The sequence below is a fragment of the Oryctolagus cuniculus genome, chromosome 9 (assembly GCF_051225735.1).
Source record: "Oryctolagus cuniculus isolate XC-2025 breed Fujian yellow rabbit chromosome 9, ASM5122573v1, whole genome shotgun sequence".
In the NCBI taxonomy this organism is placed as follows: domain Eukaryota; kingdom Metazoa; phylum Chordata; class Mammalia; order Lagomorpha; family Leporidae; genus Oryctolagus; species Oryctolagus cuniculus.
The window spans coordinates 34,748,395-34,770,127 of record NC_142875.1 but is presented as its reverse complement, the minus strand read 5'-3'; the positions used below and the strand labels follow the sequence as shown (position 1 = coordinate 34,770,127).

General features: G+C 39.3%; 1 protein-coding gene across 7 annotated transcripts in view; it reads left to right on the top strand.

The window, feature by feature from the left end:
• SLAIN1 (SLAIN family member 1) overlaps positions 1 to 21,733 on the top strand; it is an 82,109-nt gene that overhangs the window by 29,846 nt on the left and 30,530 nt on the right. For 4 of the 7 annotated variants that reach the window (XM_089303535.1, XM_008260074.5, XM_089303534.1 and 1 more), the window contains 3 exons: positions 16,116 to 16,265; positions 17,374 to 17,523; positions 19,903 to 20,244. In XM_089303535.1, coding sequence (XP_089159661.1) covers positions 16,116 to 16,265; positions 17,374 to 17,523; positions 19,903 to 20,244 — 642 coding nt within the window. The remainder of the gene's footprint in view (positions 1 to 16,115; positions 16,266 to 17,373; positions 17,524 to 19,902; positions 20,245 to 21,733) is intronic. The other 3 variants (XM_089303536.1, XM_008260075.5, XM_089303537.1) reach the window with 1 other exon arrangement.

The window sequence follows — 21,733 nt, the reverse complement described above, 5'->3', positions numbered from 1 at the left end:
CAGTGTATGTACTCTCCCTTAATGGTAGAAACAGTACAAGGAGAAAGTTCTCGATCCATGGAACAATGGCTATGGAGGTGACCCACAGAAATCAAGAGATGAGTTCACTCTCAAGGCTCATGATGTCCTCCACCTATTAGTTGTGACCCAGTGCGAAAGACTTTATTTCCCTTTGATCACATTTATGATCACTTTTTCCACTGAACTAATCAACTGTGACAGAATGAAAATACCATCATAAACCTCAACAATGTCAAAGAGCTATCAAATCTGAAAGTGGAAATGGAAAGAGTATACGTGTACCCAATGTCTCGCCTTTCATGGCAGGAAATCGAATACCAACAAGGTGAAACTTGGTTTGTCTACTTAGTTATATACTAAGTTTATAATTGTCCTTGAGTTCCAATAAATAAGATTCCTGGTAGGTAGTTCTGGCTAGATAAGGATATAAACCAGGAGTCTCTTTTCCTAATGTATGAGAGTCCTTCAGAGTTTTTGGAAAAGTAGAATTAAAAGATAACACATTTTCTACAAACATTTTGAAGATACTCTCATGTATTTTATCTTGTGTTTATTTTAATGAAATCATAAGCTGGTTAGTTATAGGACCAAATAGTTTTTCCATTGGTTAAGTTTTTTTACTTTTTAATTTTTTTTAATTTTAATTTTTTTTTTTTGACAGGCAGAGTGGACAGTGAGAGAGAGACAGAGAGAAAGGTCTTCCTTTTGCCGTTGGTTCACCCTCCAATGGCCACCGCGGCCAGCGCGCTGCGGCCAGCACACCGCACTGATCCGATGGCAGGAGCCAGATACTTATCCTGGTCTCCCATGGGGTGCAGGACCCAAGTACTTGGGCCATCCTCCACTGCACTCCCTGGCCACAGCAGAGAGCTGGCCTGGAAGAGGGGCAACCGGGACAGAATCCGGCGCCCCGACTGGGACTAGAACCCGGTGTGCCGGTGCTGCAAGGCAGAGGATTAGCCTAGTGAGCTGCGGCGCCGGCCTCCATTGGTTAAGTTTTATATTTACTTTCTATCCTCTCTCAAAATGAGTGGTTGTTTTCTGCCACTGGACTATTAGCCACATATATTGTGTCCTTGAGTGCAAGAAAGGCATTTTGGACATCTTTTCATTTTATTGTTTATAGCTCTTGCCTATATTCCACTGAGTCATGATGTGTTTTTTTTTTAAACTTTTATTTAATAAATGTAAATTTCCAAAGTACAGCTTATGGATTACAATGGCTCCCCCCCCCCATAACTTCCCTCCCACCTGCAACCCTCCCCTTTCCCACTCCCTCTCCCCTCCCTTCCATTCACATCAAGATTCATTTTCAATTCTCTTTATATACAGAAGATCAGTTTAGCATACATTAAGTAAAGATTTCAACAGTTTGCTCCTACACAGAAACATAAAGTGAAAAATACTGTTTGAGTACTAGTTATAGCATTAAATCTCAATGTACAGCACACTAAGGACAAAGATCCTACATGAGGAGTAAGTGCACAGTGACTCCTGTTGTTGACTTAACAAATTGACACTATGATGTGTTTTTATCTTTTTACTTGTTGAATTTAGTGGGTCATTAAACATTGACTATAATGTAAATGAAAAATATTATCTCAAATATTGAAGGGGAGAGGGAGAAAGGAAGGGAAGAAGGCAAGTACCAATGTATTCTAAGAATACATATCTATGAAGTACATGGAATTTTTTCTCTTCGTATTAATATCCCATTAACATGAGAATTGAGAACTGTTGTCATTATGACTCATTTGTGACCCTGAGAATCCAACGTATTAGTGAATTCCTTCACAAAACAAATAGAAGGATGTTTTGCGCTCTGGAGATAATGGAAAAGGATTGTTTGAATTTTGTTCTCATCACCCTTCCATTTTATTTTTTAAAAGTTTTATTTATTTATTTGAAAGTCAGAGTTACACAGAGAAGGAGAGGCAGAGAGAGTGAGTGAGTTGGCTGCAGTGGCCGGAGCTGCGCCTATCCGAAGCCAGGAGCTTCTTCCAGTCTCCTACGTGGGTGCAGGGGCCCAAGGATTTGGGCCATCTTCTGCTGTTTTCCCAGGCCATGGCAGAGAGCTGGGTTGGAAGTGGAGCAGCTGGGACTCGAACTGGTGCCCATATGGGATGCTGGCAATGCAGGTGGAGACTTTACCCACTATGCCACAGCTGTGGTCCCACCCTTCCACTTAGAGACTTACGGTGCTTCCTGGTAGGTAACTGGACTTGGATTTCCCACTACACGGCACAATCATAGATGTGAATGAAGACTGTTTTCTGGGAGAGGACTCCATTATTTTCAGATACGAGATTACTTAACCTGTTTCTTCATAGAATTAGTTCCTATACCATGTATGTCATTGTGATGGCTATATAGAATTTGGAAGCTATTCTACGTTTTCGTGGATTTTGCATTGTGACTGTGATCTAAATTGGAAACAACTGTTAGGATGGCATCACATCATTGACAGATGATTAGGTTGCTGTTTTGCCTTGTTCTTCTCACAGTCAATTGTTTTCACACAGGCCTCTTCACAACCTGTGCCCTGTTCACTGTCCTTAAATTTGATTTTGGACATAGATTTAAGAGTCAAATGGCTTCTGTAGAAAATTTTTAATTATGCCTTTGAAGTGCAATTTCTACTGAAGTTAGATTTCTTTTATCTCCCCTATTAATTGCAGATGGGAAGTCTGATGATGACTTGTGAAGTTGAAGAGATCCCTGTGGCCATAGATAACACTGGCTTTGTTCGCTGTTACAGTTGGCATCCCATCTTCAGTTCTGACCTGTGACTAAGTGGAAACAAGCTGACAGTCCAGAGAACCTCCCTTTTCTGAACTAATTTTTCTAGTTATAACTTTAGATCATTTTCCTACTTAAAGTTCCCTGAAAGGAACCAAGAATGGCAGTGAAGGAAGAGTACGAAGGTGTGTTTGTGTAGCTAGTTAAGTTTTTGAGTAGAAATCTAATCAGTTCATGATTAGCTACTTTAACCATTAAGATTATGTTAATAAGAACTAAGAAATATTTGACCTATGAAATTCAGTAATTAGAATAATGTTAAAGCTATGATCCCTATGGAATAAATGTGATTAGATACTCCTTATTAAACATGGTGAGGTTTTGTAACTCATTTCAACACATATTTATTAAATACTTCCCGCCAGTCACCAGGGACATATATAATCCCTTAGTTACTTTCAAACCAAATACACTTTAAACCTTAATCCTAATATTGAAAGTGACTTTCCGGATTACTCTAGATGCTTGTTGTATAAGTTAATTTATTAGATATTTCTTAAAAGTGAATTTATGAAAATGATTTATATATCCTGAACAATGATATTCTGGGACTATAAGTCCTTATATGTGTGGATCTTGGTTGCTGATTTTTAAATCATTACATAGGTCATCATAGGTTGAATGGGAACTGTAGGAAGATACTCAAATTAACCATCTAGATTTCTCTGGCTATAATTTGAGGGTTGGGACTCTTGGGCACAGTGACTACTCTGCTTAAATAATCCTTAATTTTCCATTTGACAATACTGGTAGAATATGAAGAGTGTAGCCAAGCCCTATTTATTTTATGTTTGTCAGGAAAAGAACACTGTGAACACCTGTTTCAGAGTAGCAGCAGGACTTCCCACACCCCTTATGCTTATTGGGTCACAGAGTACTGTGGAGAAATTAATGCTACTCAGGTTTCCCCAATAAAAAACAGTGCTTCAGATAAGCTGCAGACCATATGTTACTGCTCCAGGGAGGTTGCTCAGGTTGGAGCCAAGTCTGTAGTGCTCACATACTGTGAACGTGTGGACTCACTAGAAACCTTTTTTGAAAGTCTCTAGTCGGAGCTTATCAGAGCCAATCAGTATCATGCTATCTTCCCCTAAGCTTTTAGCTCCTTTGGTTCAGTTTGGTGCACACATTCGAGCTCATCTATGTGTCAAGCATTTCTGTAGACTGTAGGCATGCAAAAAGATAATCTGGCCACCTAAGAAGTCTGTACTCGAAGATGGTTTGTGGAAACAAAGCTCTTCCTGCTCTAGTGGTTTGTGGAGTTCAGGTCAAAATGCTGTGGTCTAAATGAAACTTCCTGCCAATTTCAGTGAGAATAAAAGGTAGTAAAAGGGCTGAAGTCTCCTGGACCTTCAACAGTCTCAGACCAAACTGGAAATGGGTGTTAGTAAAGGAGTGTGTCCTTGGATTCCTCTTCGGCTTGGAGTGGAGGCTGGTCTGCCAGTTGTTACGTAAAGAATAAAGCTGAAGCACTGAAACCTGTTCACTTGGCCTTGCTTCCTTTTCCCTTTTTCAAGACTCCTTGGTAATGAACATCACTATGAGTTAAGATGGGATCTTGGGAACCTGGATTTTGAAGAAACTATAATCTTAAAAAATGTGGCATTATGATTTTTTTTTCCTCTGATGAGATGTTCTTGGATAAATGAAAATGTTGACACATCCTGATTCAGCTGCTGAAGGGTCACAGTTTTATACTTTGTTTCCCAGCTGGTCACCTCTGAGAGGACTAAGTTAGATTGTAAGGAAAGGCATAAACGGTCTAAGACTAATTTAAATGCCCTAACAATTAGGAAAAGTGGAAAGTTCCTACAGACTATTCTACTCAGCTTCTAAACATGGTCTCTGAGAATGTAGTGTACTCTTGTTCTGTAATTTACTAGGACTTTTACAAGATGCTTTATGCCTGCAAGTGCAGACTTTCATCTTTTACTCCTGCAACTGTTATACTTACCATCCCATAAACATACCTTTATTTCACATGAGAACACGACAACATTAAGATGTTACGATTTGCTCCAGATCTCAAAAAACTAGCCTAGCACGTGACAAGATAGAGAGTGGAACTCGGATTTGCGGGTTTTTACTCCAATGTCCTCTTAGTCTTCAGTTGGTCTTCATTACAACATTTTGGGAAATTGCAGTAAAGAAGTATACAAGCCATCGTTATGTCTCAACACCTGACATTAGTCACTTTGACTCTCAGAGTGTAGTTCGGACCTGTGCATTTTCCCAAGCAAATATTAAAGTTGTTAGTTCAAAGGTTGACAAACTAAGGCTGTATTTAGGTTTTGCCCCTTTTATGGCTCATGTGCTATTTTCACACTTTCGAATGATGGGGGGGGTGGAATCAAAAGAATACTACATAATGACTCATGAAAGTTGCATTAAATTGAATTCTCGGCCAGTGCTGCAGCTCACCAGGCTAATCCTCCGCCTGCGGCGCCAGCACCCTGGGTTCTAGTCCCGGTCAGGGTGCCGGATTCTGTGCTGGTTGCTCCTCTTCCAGTCCAGCTCTCTGCTGTGGCCAGGGAGGGCAGTGGAGGATGGCCCAAGTGCTTGGGCCCTGCACCTGCATGGGAGACCAGGAGGAAGCTCCTGGCTCCTGGCTCCTGGCTTCGGATCAGCGCAGTGTGCTGGCTGCAGCCCACAGGCCGTGACGGCCACTTGTGGGGTGAACCAACGGAAAATGGAAGACCTTTCTCTCTAACTCTGCCTGTCCAAAAAAAAAAAAAAATTCAATTCTCGGGATACATCAGCAAAGTTCTGATGCGTAGCTATGTTTGCTTATTTATACTTTGTCTTTGGCTGCTTTCATGCTGTGATGTCTCCGTGGGTAGTTGTGACCATATGAATGGCAAAGCCTAAAATACCAGAGGTTTTAAAAAGTCATGGAAAATGTACAACATGAAAATACTACATATAGATTTTAAAGTAACTTTGGAAATTTTTTGAAGTTATTAAACAGATGAACAAATGATTCACTGATTCACTCTCCAGTTGCCTGCCATGACTGAGGGTGGGCCAGGCTCAAAGCTGGGAGCCAGTAACTATCCAGATCCCCAGTGTGGGTGGCAGGAACCCAGTTACTGGAGTCATCACCACTATCTCTCGAGGTCTGCATTCAGAGGTGCCAGAGTCAGGAGTCAGAGTTGGAAAATGGGCCCTTGTGCTCTGATGGAGTACATGGAATCTTTACCACCAGACTAAATGCCCACTTCCCAAGATAAACTTGCCTCTTAATTCCTTTGTTCTTTCTGGGAACTTGTGAATGACCCTCAAATTTACTAGCTGGCCCTCTACAGAATGTGTCTGCTGACCACTGTGTTAGCGTGTTGCTGTCATCTTTGCCTTTTCCCGACTTGAACACAGTCTTAGAGACCCATCCTGACCCAGATCTTACCCAGGATATCTAAAACGCCCTAAGATTGCCTTTAGTCACTAGGGTTTGTTTGCCTCTTACGTAGGATGAATATGCCACCTCCATGCATGTGAACACATATCCACATGTGAAGTATGTAAACCTGTACCCCTGAGACTTAGCCTTTACAGGATGAGCAGACAGTTTTGGACATTTTCGAATGTTTAATCGAGGCTTACGTTTTGAGAATCATATTGTTTAGACATATACTCTCCATAGCTTCTGCTTTTCCACGGTTAATCCTTTTTCTTGTTTCCAGTGGTGATCATTCTAGGCCATTACTACAGGAGACTCTATATTTTCGCCTCTAATGTTTCAGCTTGTTTATTGTGTTCTTAGTGTTAAAAGGAGCCTCAAAACCCACCTTTGGGGTGGGTATATGGTAATGCTCTTTGGGATGCTGTATCACGTATCACAGCACCTGGACTTGAGTTCCGGCTTCTACTCCTGATTCCAGCTTCCTGCTAATGTGCACTCTGAGAGGCAGCAGGTGATGGCTCAGATAGTTGGACCCCTGCCACCTATGTGGAAGACCCAGATGGAGATCCTGGCTTTGGCCTGGCCTCGCTCTATCTTGTTGCAGGCATTTGGGAAGTGAACAGCAGGTGGAAAATCTGTCTCTCTGTCTTTCAAGTAAATAAAAATAAGCAAAGAAAAATAATTAAGAAAAACTTTTTCCATCTCCTGCATTCTCTGTATGCTCACTGTCTCTTCCTCCTCATTTCTGGGAAGAGACCCCTCCCCTGGCCGAGGCTGCTCCCTCCAGCTCATCTCTGTCTCACTGTTCTCATTTCTAGGATCTTACTTCAGTGCTTCCTTTTTCACTGCTTCCTTCTTGGTGTATAAACATTCAGGTCACCTTGATCCAAAAAACTGTCCTGTCTTCCCTTGAGCCTTGGACTCTGAGCTACAACCCTATCTCTCCTTACTTTGACAGCTAAATCTCTATCCAAAGATTTCTTCACCCTCTTGTTGTATCTGTTTGACCTGTTGGTATACCTTGTTAGTGGAGTCTGCTCTCAGCGGTGAATCAGCTGTGCTACCAATCCTTCAGGATCTCTCGGCCACTCTTGACTACAGCTTCTGTGTTGAAACTCTTCCGCTTCAGTCTTCTTGGGTTCCAGCAAACCTTGAATTTCCTGAAGTCCTCTTCCTGAGGGACCCTTCTCTGCATCCTCTCCTGACTCTTCCTCCATGTTGAATTCTTCCCTTCTTAAACTCCTCTTTTTCTCTACACTTTCTTCTAGGGTGATTTTTTTCATGTCTGTGGCCTCATCTAACACCTATTTGTTGATGTGCCCAGTATCCCTTTCCCTCTAACCCTCTTTCTTGAACTCTAACTCCATACGAGATGCCCGTGCATTGGCATGTCCAATAACTGTCTAGAGTTCAATTCATTTTGTTCTCCAAGCATGCTTGTCTCACATTCTTGGTGGTATTGGTATCTTAGTAACAATGGTGTTAGCTATGATTTCCTCCTATTCTCCACTTTCTATATTCATTGACTCATGGGATAGCTTCACTTAGCACAGAAGTGGCTTATTTAACCTGATCTTTCCAAATGTTCTGATTATGCTTTAGTTCAGGACTTCCTTGTCTCACCAGTATATGTCCCAGCTATGTATGTGTCCCATCCGCTGGTGAAGTCTTCATTTTCTGTGTCCATTTAGCCCATCTAAATAGATATTTATATAATAACCATACAAATCTGATCAAGTCTTTATATCAGAGTGTGATCTATCTATCTATCTATCTATCTAACTATAGAACAGTTCAGAATCTAATCCTAACCCTCCAGTTCTAACTCCTTTCTCATATACCCCGTGCTTTAGTCCCAACATTCCCTGATTGTATGCCTCCATGGTTGCCCATGTGTCACTTCTGTCTATAATGACATTTGTATCCCAGGAAATAAGCTTCTCAGCCTTTAAGGGCCATATGGAACATAATGTCTTTTGGAGAAGTTTTTGGCTTTTCTCAGAAAGTGAGTCGTCATCTTTACTTGGCCTTGAGTGCACTTCTTTATGGTGCTTTTATATACTCAGGATATTTTTCTCCAGCTCATGTGCTGTCTTCAGTAACTTCTCTTTAGGAACTGAAATGGGAAGGAGAGAATCATTACCATATTGTACTCCTGTCACTGTGTGGCACCTGGTACTTTCAAGGTACAACACCAGTTTCCTATTCCAGTGATAGAGAAATTAATATTAAAAGGTAGGAGCATTAGTGGCCAGGCAAATTTTACAGAATGACTGTAGAGCAATTGGAAATGTTCTCTGCTGTGTATATTAAAGATGTTTAGGTAACTACTGACCTTCAGTTTTTTGCTGTCTGTTGGTAAATATTGAATGAAGAGATGTCTTTGGATGTGGTTTGTCAGTGTTAGGTAGCTGCATCATTCAGGAGTACTTATTTTTTTTATGGCTCAGATACATGGGCGTTTGCCAGCTCCTCAAGGCAAAACCTGGATGATGGAACAGTGGAGGAAAATGGAAATTTGGTGGAGAAAAGAGCCATGGGCAAGGGGATACAAGATACAAAACTGACTTACTTGGAAAATAGTATGTCAATTTTGGTGCCACCCACCTAAAGTTTGTTGTTAATGGATTCTTATCAGAATTATTAAAAACTGAAGAGAAGATGGTTAAGCCTGCTTTAGACCAATCTCTTCACCCTTCAGGGACCAATATGAAGTGATTGATAATTTTAGGCCACTTGCTAGGCTCAAAGGGCAAGAAAGTGAATGTAGCAGGCTGAGAGTGAGCCCTGGTCTCTGCCAGCTGCAGTTTTGCCTTTTAGGATCTCGTTTTCCAGTGAGAAAGGAAAAAGGATAAGAGGTGGTAAGGGCTGGCTTTCCAGAACAGCTTGCCCCTGGTTAGACATGTGACCTCACTGTGATAATGTTTCCATTCCATTATTGATTATAGCTGTTGTCTATATTCCCACTAAACTAGGATCTTCTTGCTTTTTACTTATTCAGCTTCTTATTTGGTGAAGTATTAAGCCTTTTTACTGCAATGTGAATTTAAAATGTTATCTCAGAAACTAAAAAAGGTAGAAGGAAGGAGGGTGGGAGAGAAGAAGGGAATATCATGTTCTTGGACTTCTGTCTACAAATCATATTGAAGTTGTTAAAAATTAAAATTTAAAAATGGAAAAAAGAAGACATTGGAAGAAGTCCTGACTTCTGGGCTTTCTTCACCCGACTTAGACAACTTGGCTGCTGCATGGTTGACAGCAGAGTGTATGCAGGTGGAAATCTTGCTAAATATGCATGTGGTTATTTTATGAACTTTGATTTTTAAAAATGGTAGCATTTCAGGATTTCAAGGAATATGTTCTCCTGTGTGGTTTATTGCCAATGACTATGCTTGGCACAATCCTTCATTTTAACTGTGCACTGCAGCATTGGAGGAACCGGCTTACCTAGACAGTGGCTTTCCTTCGATTTTGATGTGTTATCCTAGTTTCAGTTTCTAGACATCAGTAAAGTACAGTCATTTAGCTGCAAGCTAGACGATTGATAAATCTGAAGTTCAACAACTTGGTGTTTATTAGGAGGTATTAAAGTGTTCTGATTCTTCACCACGATTCTAGTTGGTTTGAAATGCCCAATTAGGCTAGCCTTTGTCTCAAAGATGTTATACTAAGTTATAGTTACTTTAAACTTAAATTAGTAAAATAATTTCACTCTCAAAGTAGGAGTGGTAGGATGATTTGGAGTAAGGAAGTATTAGCCAGCTTTCAGAATCTTGACCATGTTTAATGTTTTTTGAGTATACACTATGTACCAGGTGTTATTAGGTATTAAACTATACAGTGAGAAGACAGTATGAAAATGTTTGTATCCAAGATATGTTAGTGTTGGCTGGCGCCGCGGCTCAATAGGCTAATCCTCCGTCTGCGGTGCCGGCACACCAGGTTCTAGTCCCAGTCGGGGTGCCGGATTCTGTCCTGATCGCTCCTCTTCCTGTCCAGCTTTCTGCTGTGGCCCAGGAGTGCAGTGGAGGATGGCCCGAGTGCTTGGGCCCTGCACCCACATGGGAGACCAGGAGAAGCACTTGGCTCCTGGCTTCAGATCAGTGCGGTGCACTGGTTGCAGCGCGCTGGCCACAGAGGCCATTGGGGTGTGATCCAATGGAAAAGGAAGACCTTTTTCTCTGTCTCTCTCTGTCTCTCACTGTCCACTCTGCCTGTCAAAAAAAAAAAAAAAAAAGATATGTTAGTGTTGCTTATTACTGAATTCTTTTGTTCTAATGCAGTGCTGAGCTTTTGAAGATTATTTTTTTGATTTCTTATTTTTACCTAGAAAACTTTTATTTAAGGTATACAAACTTCATGTATTTCATGCATACAAACTTAGGAACATAGTGATTCTTCACACCCTATTCTTCCTCCTGCCCACTCCCACCCTCTCCTATTCCCTTATTTTTTTTTTTTTTTAACAAAGATCTGTTTTTAGGTAATTTTAATACTCACAAGACTAACCCTATAGTAAGTAAAGAGGTCAACAAATAGTGTGGAAAAAAAAAACTGTTCCTCAACAGTTGAGACAAGGGCTGTACAAAATCATCATATCACAAATTATCAATTTCACTTTTATAGATACTGTTATAGGTACTCTGTTACCATTGATCAGGGAGAACATCTGGTATTTATCTTCTTGGGACTGGCTTACTTCACTAAGTATAATGGTTTCCAGTTTCATCCATTTTGTTGCAAACAATAGGATTTCAAATCTTTTTTTTACTGCTGTATAATACTCCATGGTGTACAGATACATCATAATTTCTTTATCCAGCCTTCAATTGATGGTTATTTGGGTTGATTACATATCTTAGCAATTGTGAATTGAGCTGCAGTAAAATTAGGGTTACAGATAACTCTTTCATATGGTGATTTCATTCCCTTTAGGTAAATTCCTAGGAGTGGGATGGCTGGGTTATGTGGTAGGTCTGTATTCAGATTACTGAGGTATCTCCATACAGTGACTGTACCAGTTTGCATTCCCACCAACAGTGGATTAGTGAACCTTTTTCCCTACATCCTCTCCAGCATTTGTTGTTTGTTAATTGAAAGCCATTCTAATGGAGGGGAGGGTGGGTGATGCCTCAGTGTGGTTTTGATTTGCATTTCCCTGATGGCTAATGATCCTGAGCATTTTTTCATGTGTCTGTTGGCAATTTGAATTTCCTCTTTTGAAAAATGCCTGTTTAATCCTTTGCCCATTTCTTAATTGGATTATTTGTTTAGTTGTTGCTGATTTTCTTGAGCTCTTTATGATTCTAGATATGAATCCTTTATCAGTTGTGTAGCTTACAAATAATTCCTCCCGTTTTGTCAGTTGTCTCTTGGCTTTGCTGGGTGTTTCTTTTGCAGTACAGAAGCTTCTCAATTTGGTGTAATCCCATTTGTCAGTTTGGGCTTTGATTACCTGTGCATCTGGGGTCTTTTCCAAGATGTCTTTTCCTATGCCAATGTCTTGCAGGGTTTCCACAATGTTCTCTAGTAAATTGGTGGTATTAGGTTGTAGATTTAGGTCTTTAATTCATTTTGAATGGATTTTTGTGTAAGGTGTAAGGTAGGGTTCTTGCTTCAGACTTCTGCACAGAGAGATCCAGTTTACCCAGCATCATTTGTTGAAGAGACTGTCTTTGCTCCGGGGATTGATTTTGGCTCCTTTGTCAAAGATAAGTTGGTTATAGATGTGTGGATTGTTTTCTGGAGTTTCTATTTTGTTGCATTAGTCTACCCATCTGTTTTTTTCTTCTCTCTCTCTCTCTTTCTCTTTTTTTTTTTTTTTTTTGCCAGTATCAGGCTGTTTTGATTATAACTGCCCTGTAGTATGTTTTGAAATATGGTATTGTGATGCCTTTGGCTTTGTTTTTGTTGTGTAAGATTGCTTTAGCAATTTGGGGGTCTCATGTCTCCATATGAATTTCTCACTAATATTTTAATAGGTTGTGGCTTTTTCCCTTTATGTGAATTAAGTCATGTGGCTTTCTTAAATTTGATTTTGGTTATGTGGAAAGAGATGTTCAACAAATGTAAATTTTCATGTATTTACTATGAGTCTAGGCAAAGATGATCAAGAGATGGTAGGAATGTCATTGTGGGAACTTTGTCAACAAAGTAAATTTCAGTGTGGAGAATTAAAGCTAGGTCCTTTAAAAAGAATCAGATTTATTGATTTATTTGAGAGGCAAAGTCATAAATACCCCCCCCCCCCCACACACACACACACATAGACAGATAGATCTTCTGTCTACTGGTTCACTCCCCAAATGGCTACAAAGATGGAGGCTGGTTCGGGCTGAAGCCAGGAGCCCAGAACTCTGCCTAGGTCTCCCATGTGAGCTGCAGGGGCCCAAGTCCTTTGGACCATTTCCCCTCTCTTCCAAAGTGTATCAGCAGGTAGCTAGTTTGGAAGCAGAGTGGCTGAGACTCTAACTGGCACTTTGATATGGGATACTGGCATTGCAATTGATGGCTTACCTCACTGTGCCAAAACAGTGACGTCTGGAGAGTTACGTTCTTAAACCCATCACGTCACCTTTGTTCTAGTGATTTTATTGATATTATCACTGGCACATTTATCAAATCTGTTTTTTTTTTGTTATGTATAATAGGTATTTTTTAATTTATTAAGTTGGGCAACTTTATAGATGTATGAAAATAATGGGCCATTTTGTACTCTTTTTTGCAGAAAGATGAGATATCAGTGTACAACTTAGTACTTTATCACATTGTTGTCAGTGGATAATGCCCATTAGACAAGAGAGGCAAAGTAAAAGTTTAACCAGACAGGGTCACCACAGAAATATTTGAGAAGTGAGCATGAATGAGACTCATGGTTGTGGATAAGCGTGGCAGTAGTGAGATGATCTGAAGGACCTTTAAGACCTTATATTTAATGAAAAGCCACTACAATACTTTAATTAACAATGGTAATTGCAGCTAAAATCATGTCCAACTTCAGTAGAAACTTGGGATCTTCAGAAGAGGCTTGCTAAGGACCAAGCTGGTGACCGACAATTTGGTGAATAGGTTTGCGGTAAGGTAATGATGGTCTGGATTAAGGGAGTTGGAGTACAGAGAGCATCAGACAGATGTGTTCTGAGAAGTAGTATGGGTTAAGGCGCTTGAGAAAGAAAACCTTGCCAAGTTAAGTGTGATATGTTTAATCGACAAATCATTGTGTCTCATGCTTCTAGGGATTGGGATTGGAATTAAGTTAAAAAAAAAAATACGTAGTCCATGCCATTTCAAAGAGGGCCTTTTTCTTACAGATGGAACTTGGGATAGAAATATAGGAAAATTTAACTGTGATTATACAGAAATTTGTCATCCATTTTCTCCTTTGGTAAAATTGTCTTTTTTCTGGGGTCATTTTGGTCATCATTAAATCTCTCAAATAATTTCACATTATATGACGAATTTTTTTAGAAAAATTAAGAATCAGTTATCCTTTCAGTAAGTTATTTTTCATTCCTTATAAAAATGCTTCCTGATAAAATTCTTTAGCTACATAGTGAAGAATATCTAGGATGCAATGGCTTCCGCTCCTCCCCCAACTCCCAGCACTGCAACCTCAGCCACTAATAGGGCATCCTTGTTTTGTTAGCGTGCCTGTACAATAATTCTCCTCCCCCTGCTTCACAGCTTCAATGCCAGAGAACAATGTAGAACATTCTTTGTTGCAATAGATGCTAATTGTGTTCTCAGTTGGGATCTCGCTGTCATAGCCACAATAACTGTGTCATTGTGCTAGAAGGCTGGGTCACAGTAGTTATTGTGCGGAGTAATGAATGCTGTTTACTTGGGATGCGTTGTCGCCTGCATCTGTGGGTGAGAACACACAGTCGCTGTAATTTGCCTGGCAAGTGATCAGACTGCCATAAAATAGCATCATCTGTTAAGTTAGTTAGCAGTCACAAAGGACTATTGACCTTTTGAAATAAAACAATAGAATTTTTCATGAGAAATTCTGAATGATAGACATGAAATATCTAAGAGTGTGCATATTAACCCTGTTTTGCAGTGTGCTGTGGAGTTGTGTTAGGCTACGTGGAAATGAAGGAACTGGGAGTATGCTGGGGCTCAGGTTGGAGAGCTGTACAACCATAGTAGATTACATGTTGGATAAGGGATGTCTGTGACTGGTGTCAGTTGGGAACTGGACTTCATGGCAATGTCTCCTTCCAAAACATATGGATTATAAACATTACTGCTGTGAATGTAGTTGCATTGTTCTTTTACTAACATAAAATGTTTTCTCATATGTAATTGTTGGAATGCATTGGTTTTTATCTTAAGAAATCTTGTTGAAGTAAAAGGAAACATTTTTTGCTCTTTTATATTACCTTGATATTTTTCAAGGATTTTAAGAATCCAGCTTTGGAGTTAATGACTCTCTTGATAATTCGTGTCCCACTACTCATTGGTATGCACCTATGAGCTGGTTGAGTGCTCATTGCATTGCTCATTGAAAGTAATGTGGGGGATGCTTTTCAAAGCAGCTTTTTTTTTATTTAACAGTTTTTCAATTTTTGTCAAATTTCTAGCAAATATAAACAAAGTGATTGAAGTTTAAGCTATTTTACATTCTTAGTCTGTTCCCTATGTCCTGCTTTCCAGATTGCTTTTCTGAGAAACGGATTTTGAGTAGCCCAGTGACTTATATTCTGAGAACGGACAGTAAGTCACATTGTTGTGATTTACTCAAGTTTTTATGACTTGGGATCCTTTTTTGTGATCCTAAGAATTCCGATATCAAGAAGATGGCAATATTGGAAGGGGGAAGTATATTAATTAGAACAGTCAAGTTAATATATGAATTAGATCATACTGTTAGTGCAATTCCTTTTTTAAATCAATGTCAAAATAGTATTTAATATGTACAATTCTGTTAAAAGCTATGTAAGTGTGTTCAATGTGGAAATTTGCACATTTTTGAAAAATATTCAAGATTACCAGTGATCTCTACAGCTGCCATCTAATGACTATCATGAAGTTATGGTGTAGATGCCCTTCTGTTTTACAGACTGTTGTTATATATTACAGTAATACTTTTAGATTTCTCCCATTATCTAAGAACAAATTTACATAAAAGATTTTTGATCAGTTGTTTCTTTAGGCTTATTTTACTTGTTTGAAAGACAAATTTAGAGAGAGCTCTTTGATCTGCTGGTTCACTTTCCAAATGGCTGCAGGGGCTAGGCCAGACCAAAGCCAGGAGCTTCTTGTGTGTCTCCCATGGGTTCAGGGCCCAAGCACTTGGGCTATCTTCCACTGATTTCCCAGGCACATTATCAGGGAGCTGGGTCAGAAGTGGAGCAGTTGAGGTTCAAACTGGCGTCAATGGGATGCCGACATTGCAGGCAGCAGCTTAACCAGCTATGCCAAAGCACCAGTCTCAGCATTTTCTGATATTAAGTGAATTGAAAACCTTAGAAAAATATGACTGAATAGTTAAAATAGTAACATTTCCCACAATTGCTAAAGATTAGTTTCTTTGAGTTTTTTTCTTTTGACACTAACCTTTTATATTACAAAGCAAGTCTTTTTTCAGAAAAAGAAAACATTTCTAATGCATAAATCAAAATTTCCATTTTTATACTGCTTTGAAAGTGCAATTGACTTATTTTCTCTTAATGGGTTTACTTTTTCTTAATGAATGTGTAAATAAGAGCCTAGTTCACAAATTGCTTGTTTTTATGTATTTTTTTTTCTTAGAGAAATGAAGTCCACTAGGATATTGTTATGGAAAGTTGCTTTGTCTTGTCTTGTTTGTTGCCAGTCTCTTCCCTTTGTCTTGTGGAGTGGGCACCTGCTTCTGCTTAGCTAACTACTGCTGTTTTCTGCTCTGTGACAGCAAGCCGATGGCGGAGTCTCTTCTCCTCAACTGCCTCACTGCCCTTTCCTTATAGTCCTGTTGCAAGACTCAGCCCTTATAGCAATGGCATTAATACTCCCAGCTTCTCTAAAACCTCCAATAAGGCAATACTAACACCCGAGAGAACAGGTAATATTTCAGCTCTTGACTAGCTGCTTGCTTTGTATTTCAGTCGCTTAACACTGCTTAACTATCCGTCTCTCACTGAAAAGCTACGGGGTAATGTGATTCTAATGGTGAGTTTGTACCACATGCCCACTTTGGGTACAAGATCTGGCATTGATCTGTTGCTCTCAGTTTGGTAGTAGGCTGTCTTCCCTCTTCAGCAAAAGCTTACTTAGGGAGTTCATGTTTCCAAATGCCTTGTGTACTTTTAAAAAATTTCAGACACAATTTAGTAATTTTTATTGTGACTCAAGATTGTAAGCCTTTATATATTATCTTAGAAAAAAGTTTTGTGGTAGCTTTCAAAGCCAAGGCTATGTTGAAAAAATGTAGTCATAGTGTCTTTATGGGATGAGGGGCTTAAAATTTCTTACCTATTCCAGCACTGGTGTGATTCTCAACCACCTTCCATTTGGACCCTTTCTTCCACAGTTCTTGTATCTAAAGCCATTTTTTTCTGTTGCACTTTCATGGGTGACTGCAAGTCTCCTGTGAGTATATAGTGATCTAAATGAAGGTTTTGTATATGCTCTCTGCATGTACATGTGTCTCTTATGTATGATATTTCTGTCAGCACTATTGTTTGTACCCATTAAAGAATGGGCTGGATGAAACTTCAAGAGCTGTATCAGTTATGGTCAGAGACAAGTATGTCTGATTATTATTAAAAGTACACATGGGTATGTATTCTTGTGCCATGCCTTTTAGATATATACCTCGTCTGATGGGATACAGATTTTAGCATATGTGAAGTTTTATTGTGATTAAAAAAAACATGAAATCTACTTTCTTAAAGAATTTTCCAGTCTATAACATAGAGGGACTTTTTTTTTTTTTTTCAATTGTGCAAATTGAATTTGAAGACAGTGGACAAAAGGTTTTGGTATAGGAATCAACATGTGAAGTTGCGCTTTTCGTCTAACCATGAAATGGTGATGGGTTCTTTATTTTGTGACATTGTGAAAACAGGTAAAATTGCTTAATGTTTATATATATATGTAGACAGGAATTGTAAAGCATTTGTACATATCAGTTCTTTAGACTAATAAAGTGTATTTCCTTTGCGTTCTAGGTTATACTTCCAGAGGCTCCCCTCTCAGTCCTCAGTCATCCATTGATAGTGAGCTGAGTACTTCGGAACTGGAGGATGATTCGATTTCCATGGGTTATAAATTACAGGACCTCACTGATGTTCAAATCATGGCTCGTCTGCAAGAAGAAAGTATGTTCTCCTTTTTAAACTTGAAAAGTGAGACTCCCACTTGAAATACTGTGTATGTAAGGAGAGGTTCAGCCATTTCTCCTCGGGTAGCAGGCAAACAATTGGATACTTTATCTCATTCCACCTTGTAGGTAGGGAAGTTATATGCATCTTACACACATGAGAAATCAGTGTTAGGATGTTTGCTGATCTTAATGCATTTATATATAGAGCTTATGGGTATGACCACCATGGAAACAGATTGGCAGTTTCCTAAAATGCTGAACATGCAACTTAGATTTGGTCCTGCAAATTGCACTCTGGGGCATTTAGCCCAGAACACTGGAAATTGGGGTTCACACAAAATCCTTCCTATGTACGTTCTTAGCATAACCCCAAAGAAGCACTAGCTTAGATGTCCTTCAACAGGTCAATGGTTAAACTATCATTCATACCATAGTGGGTGCTCCTCGGTGGTGAAAAGGAACAGAGTATTGATCCATGAGACATCTCAGATGAAGCTCCAGGAGACCATGAGTGAAGGAAACTGATCATAAGAGATTGAACATTGTACAATTGCAATTATAAGACATTTTGAAATGACAACATTATAGAATTGGATGATAGGTTAGTGGTTGGGATTGACATGGGGTGTTGTTAGGGGGAGAGAATGGTGGATGTGGTTGTCAGAGGGCAGCATGAGATTTTCGTGGTGTTGGAACTGTTTATTGTTCTGTCTGGGAGATGATAAATTTGGAGGTAATAAGACTACAAAAGAACTTGATACTAACACACATGAGTGTAAGAGGGAAGAATATGAATAAGGTAGAGGGATTATATATCACCATCAAAACCCTGGCTGTCATGTTTGTAATTTTGAAAAATATTATCATTGGGAGAAACAGTTCAAAGTATACAGTATTATCTAAAAAAAAGTTTGAGAGGTAAAGAAAGACACACATACACACTTGGACACATAGTGTCCAAAGCAAAAGAGACCACGTGAGCTATCTGCCAGTTCATCCCCCAAATTCCTATCATGGCTGGTGCCAAAGCCAAGCTCAGTTTATTGAAAAAAATGCAAATAATTGTGGAAATGGAGATACTTGGAAATGGGATGGTTCACTGCTGGTTGTGCAATAAAATTACAAAGATAATCTGAAAGTAAGCTACTTGAAGGTCACTAATTGCATGAAAAGGGACAATATGATAAAGATCACAGCACTGGGGTAAGCTTGTTTTGGGATTACCTTTTTAGGTCAATTTAAGTGGAAACAGCCAACTATAATTTAAGCATAATTTCCTGCTTTCAGAATTAGTCAAGGCTATAATGAGAAACAATGCTTATGCAGGATTTAATAAACTACATTTTGAGGGAAAAAGTTATTTTATAACAGTAACTGTATGTGCTCATTATAAAAATATATGGCTAGGAGATAGGATGTCAGTTTCAGAAGTTAAATAATCAGGAATAGACTACTTTAAGAAAATTGTGGTTTTTCCAGTGAGTCAAATAGCGAGAAACTTTCAGTATTTTTAGATGGTGTGGCCTAAAACCATTGAAGTACTGAAGCATCAGTGTGCTTTGAAAGAGGTAATGTTAGTAAAAAAATGAACAAAAAAGAGATGACCTTGTTAGAAAATGTTTGTACCTTTCTCTTTGACTTTGAAAGCTGGGGATGGAGAGTAGACTGACTTTCTATATGAACAAGATTTGATTATTTTTGTTTTAATTCCTAGCAAACTATGCATGATGATGGTTAATTTTTAAGTTCTGTCCCTAAATGTCTCCAGATTTGACAAGGGTTTGTTTGTGGGGAGAAACTGAGATACCGACTGCTGAGCTATAATAAGTATATTTAATCTTCACTGTAATTGGGACAATCTTTTTGCAAACAGAATTGTCTAATATTAGATGTCTGATAGGTAAATAATAATAAAAGAACAAGATAATGAGTAATGGAATGATTTGTGAGGCACACATTTTCATCAAATATTTAATTATAATTTTAACATTAGCTAGATTGAACAACTTTGTAAGATAATATTACTGGGTCTGGTGTTGTGGCATAGGGGGTGAAGCTACCACCTGCAATGCTGGCATCCCCTATGGGCACTGATTCAAGTCCTGGCTGCTCACCACTTCCAGTCCAGCTCCCTGCTAATGTGCTTGGGAGGGCAGCAGAGGATAGTCCAAGTGTTTGGGGCCCCTGCATCCACATGGGAGACCTGGAGGAAGCTCCTGGTTCCTGGCTTTGGATCGTCCCAGCTCCTGCAGTAGCAGTCATTTGGGGTATAAACCAGCAAGTGGAAGATGTCTCTGTCGTCTCTCCCTTTCTCTTTATAATTCTGCCTTATAAATAAGTAGATAAATAAATAAAACTGTTTGCTATTCTATAGGTCTCAGGCAAGATTATGCTTCTACTTCAGCATCTGTGTCAAGACATAGTTCCAGTGTGTCACTGAGTTCAGGAAAAAAGGGGACAAGTAGTGATCAAGAATATGACCGATACAGTCTGGAGGATGAAGAAGAATTTGACCATTTGCCACCACCTCAGCCTCGTCTTCCGAGATGTTCACCTTTCCAAAGAGGAATTCCTCACTCACAGACTTTCTCCAGCATTCGGGAGTGTAGGAGGAGCCCCAGTTCCCAGTATTTTCCTTCAAATAATTACCAGCAGCAACAGTATTATTCACCTCAAGCCCAAACTCCAGATCAGCAACCAAATAGGACCAATGGAGGTAGGTTGTGTACCCCTTTTGGTATTTGGTATACATTGATCTTTTGAATATGGTCAAGACGTGATTTGAAGATTCCTGTAAATATTTGGTAAGTGTTTGTGGTTAAGTTCATCCTGAAGACTTCATCTGTTTGGTTCCTCTATAACTGACTTGCTTCTGATGACATGTTTGAGACACACACACACACACACACACACACAACTTCAGGAATACTCCTTTGATTTAGTGGGCTCAATGAGTAGGGGGCACCTAGCTGTAGCACAAGTGGGATGGTATAGACTGAGGAGTTCATGGTGGAGCCTGTGTGTGAGTTGCATCTCCCCATTCGTGCAGACTTGCACCCCCTGCTGCCTGTTCCTAGCACAGAGTGTTGCCAAGTGAGGATTGGAGAGGATGCTGTCTTGCACATCCAGATTTAAGGGAAGTGTGGGATGTATATTTCTCTGTGACTTCCTGTCATCTAGAATTAAGATCGAGGTAAGAGTAGGAACATAGTGATAGGAATTTGACTGGTTTTAATATAAACATAATGGATTGGATTGTGTCAGTGTTTCATATTTTTCCCATCTTCCTCTTCATGTTATCCTCCCCCACTCCCCAAAACAAAACTCCTTTGCTTCCAAGAGCTATAGAGATAAATCCTGTAGAATTCTAAGTCCATTATATTTTTATACTAGTGATCAGCCAAATCCTTACTCACAAATCCCATCTCATACAAGCCACTAAAATGTAATTTGTATCTTACAGTTATAATTTTAAATTATATAGCACCATTTGTCAAATGGTGGTCAAAGCTGGGCCAAGAAATGATCCAAAAGGATATTTAAAAATATTTCAAGGCCAAATTCAAATTGTATTAGTTATCAGTTACTACAGTTTTAGTTTTTGTCTTCCTCTGTGCTCTTATGATAATTGAGAGATGAATTGAAAATATTTAACGTTTCATACTCACAATTTTTTCATGTGTGTATGTGTTTCCAGGTTTAAAGCTTAAGAGTGGTAGCTAAAGAATGTCATGGTCACTAACATGTGAAGGCTCATCATATTAGAAATATGCTGTATTCCAGGACCACAGTGAAATCATAGCATCATCATACTGAATGGAGAGAGAGCACTTTCTCTGAAGTTGTTTCAATCAGGTGTTTGAGGACCTCTCAGTTACATTGTTGAAGACGCTAGTTCTGCATTCAGATTAGTGTCCTCAGTGGGATCCTTTTCCTCTTTACTGTTGGTCACACCTTAGAAAAGTGGTGTTCAATTATTAGACTATTTTGTAAAAGATTAGGTTTCCCTGAAACCTGTGCATGATAGTTCTTATAGGAAATTGGAGACATTCCACAGAGCAGGGTCCATTTGTGATAGGTTTAGTTTGGCCTCTGTGCTCAAAGAATAATAGCATACAGAGGCAGTTTCTGAATATAATTTTATTTTGTTAAAAGATGAGTCTGTTGGGGCTGGCGCTGTGGCATAGCGGATAAAGCTGCCGCCT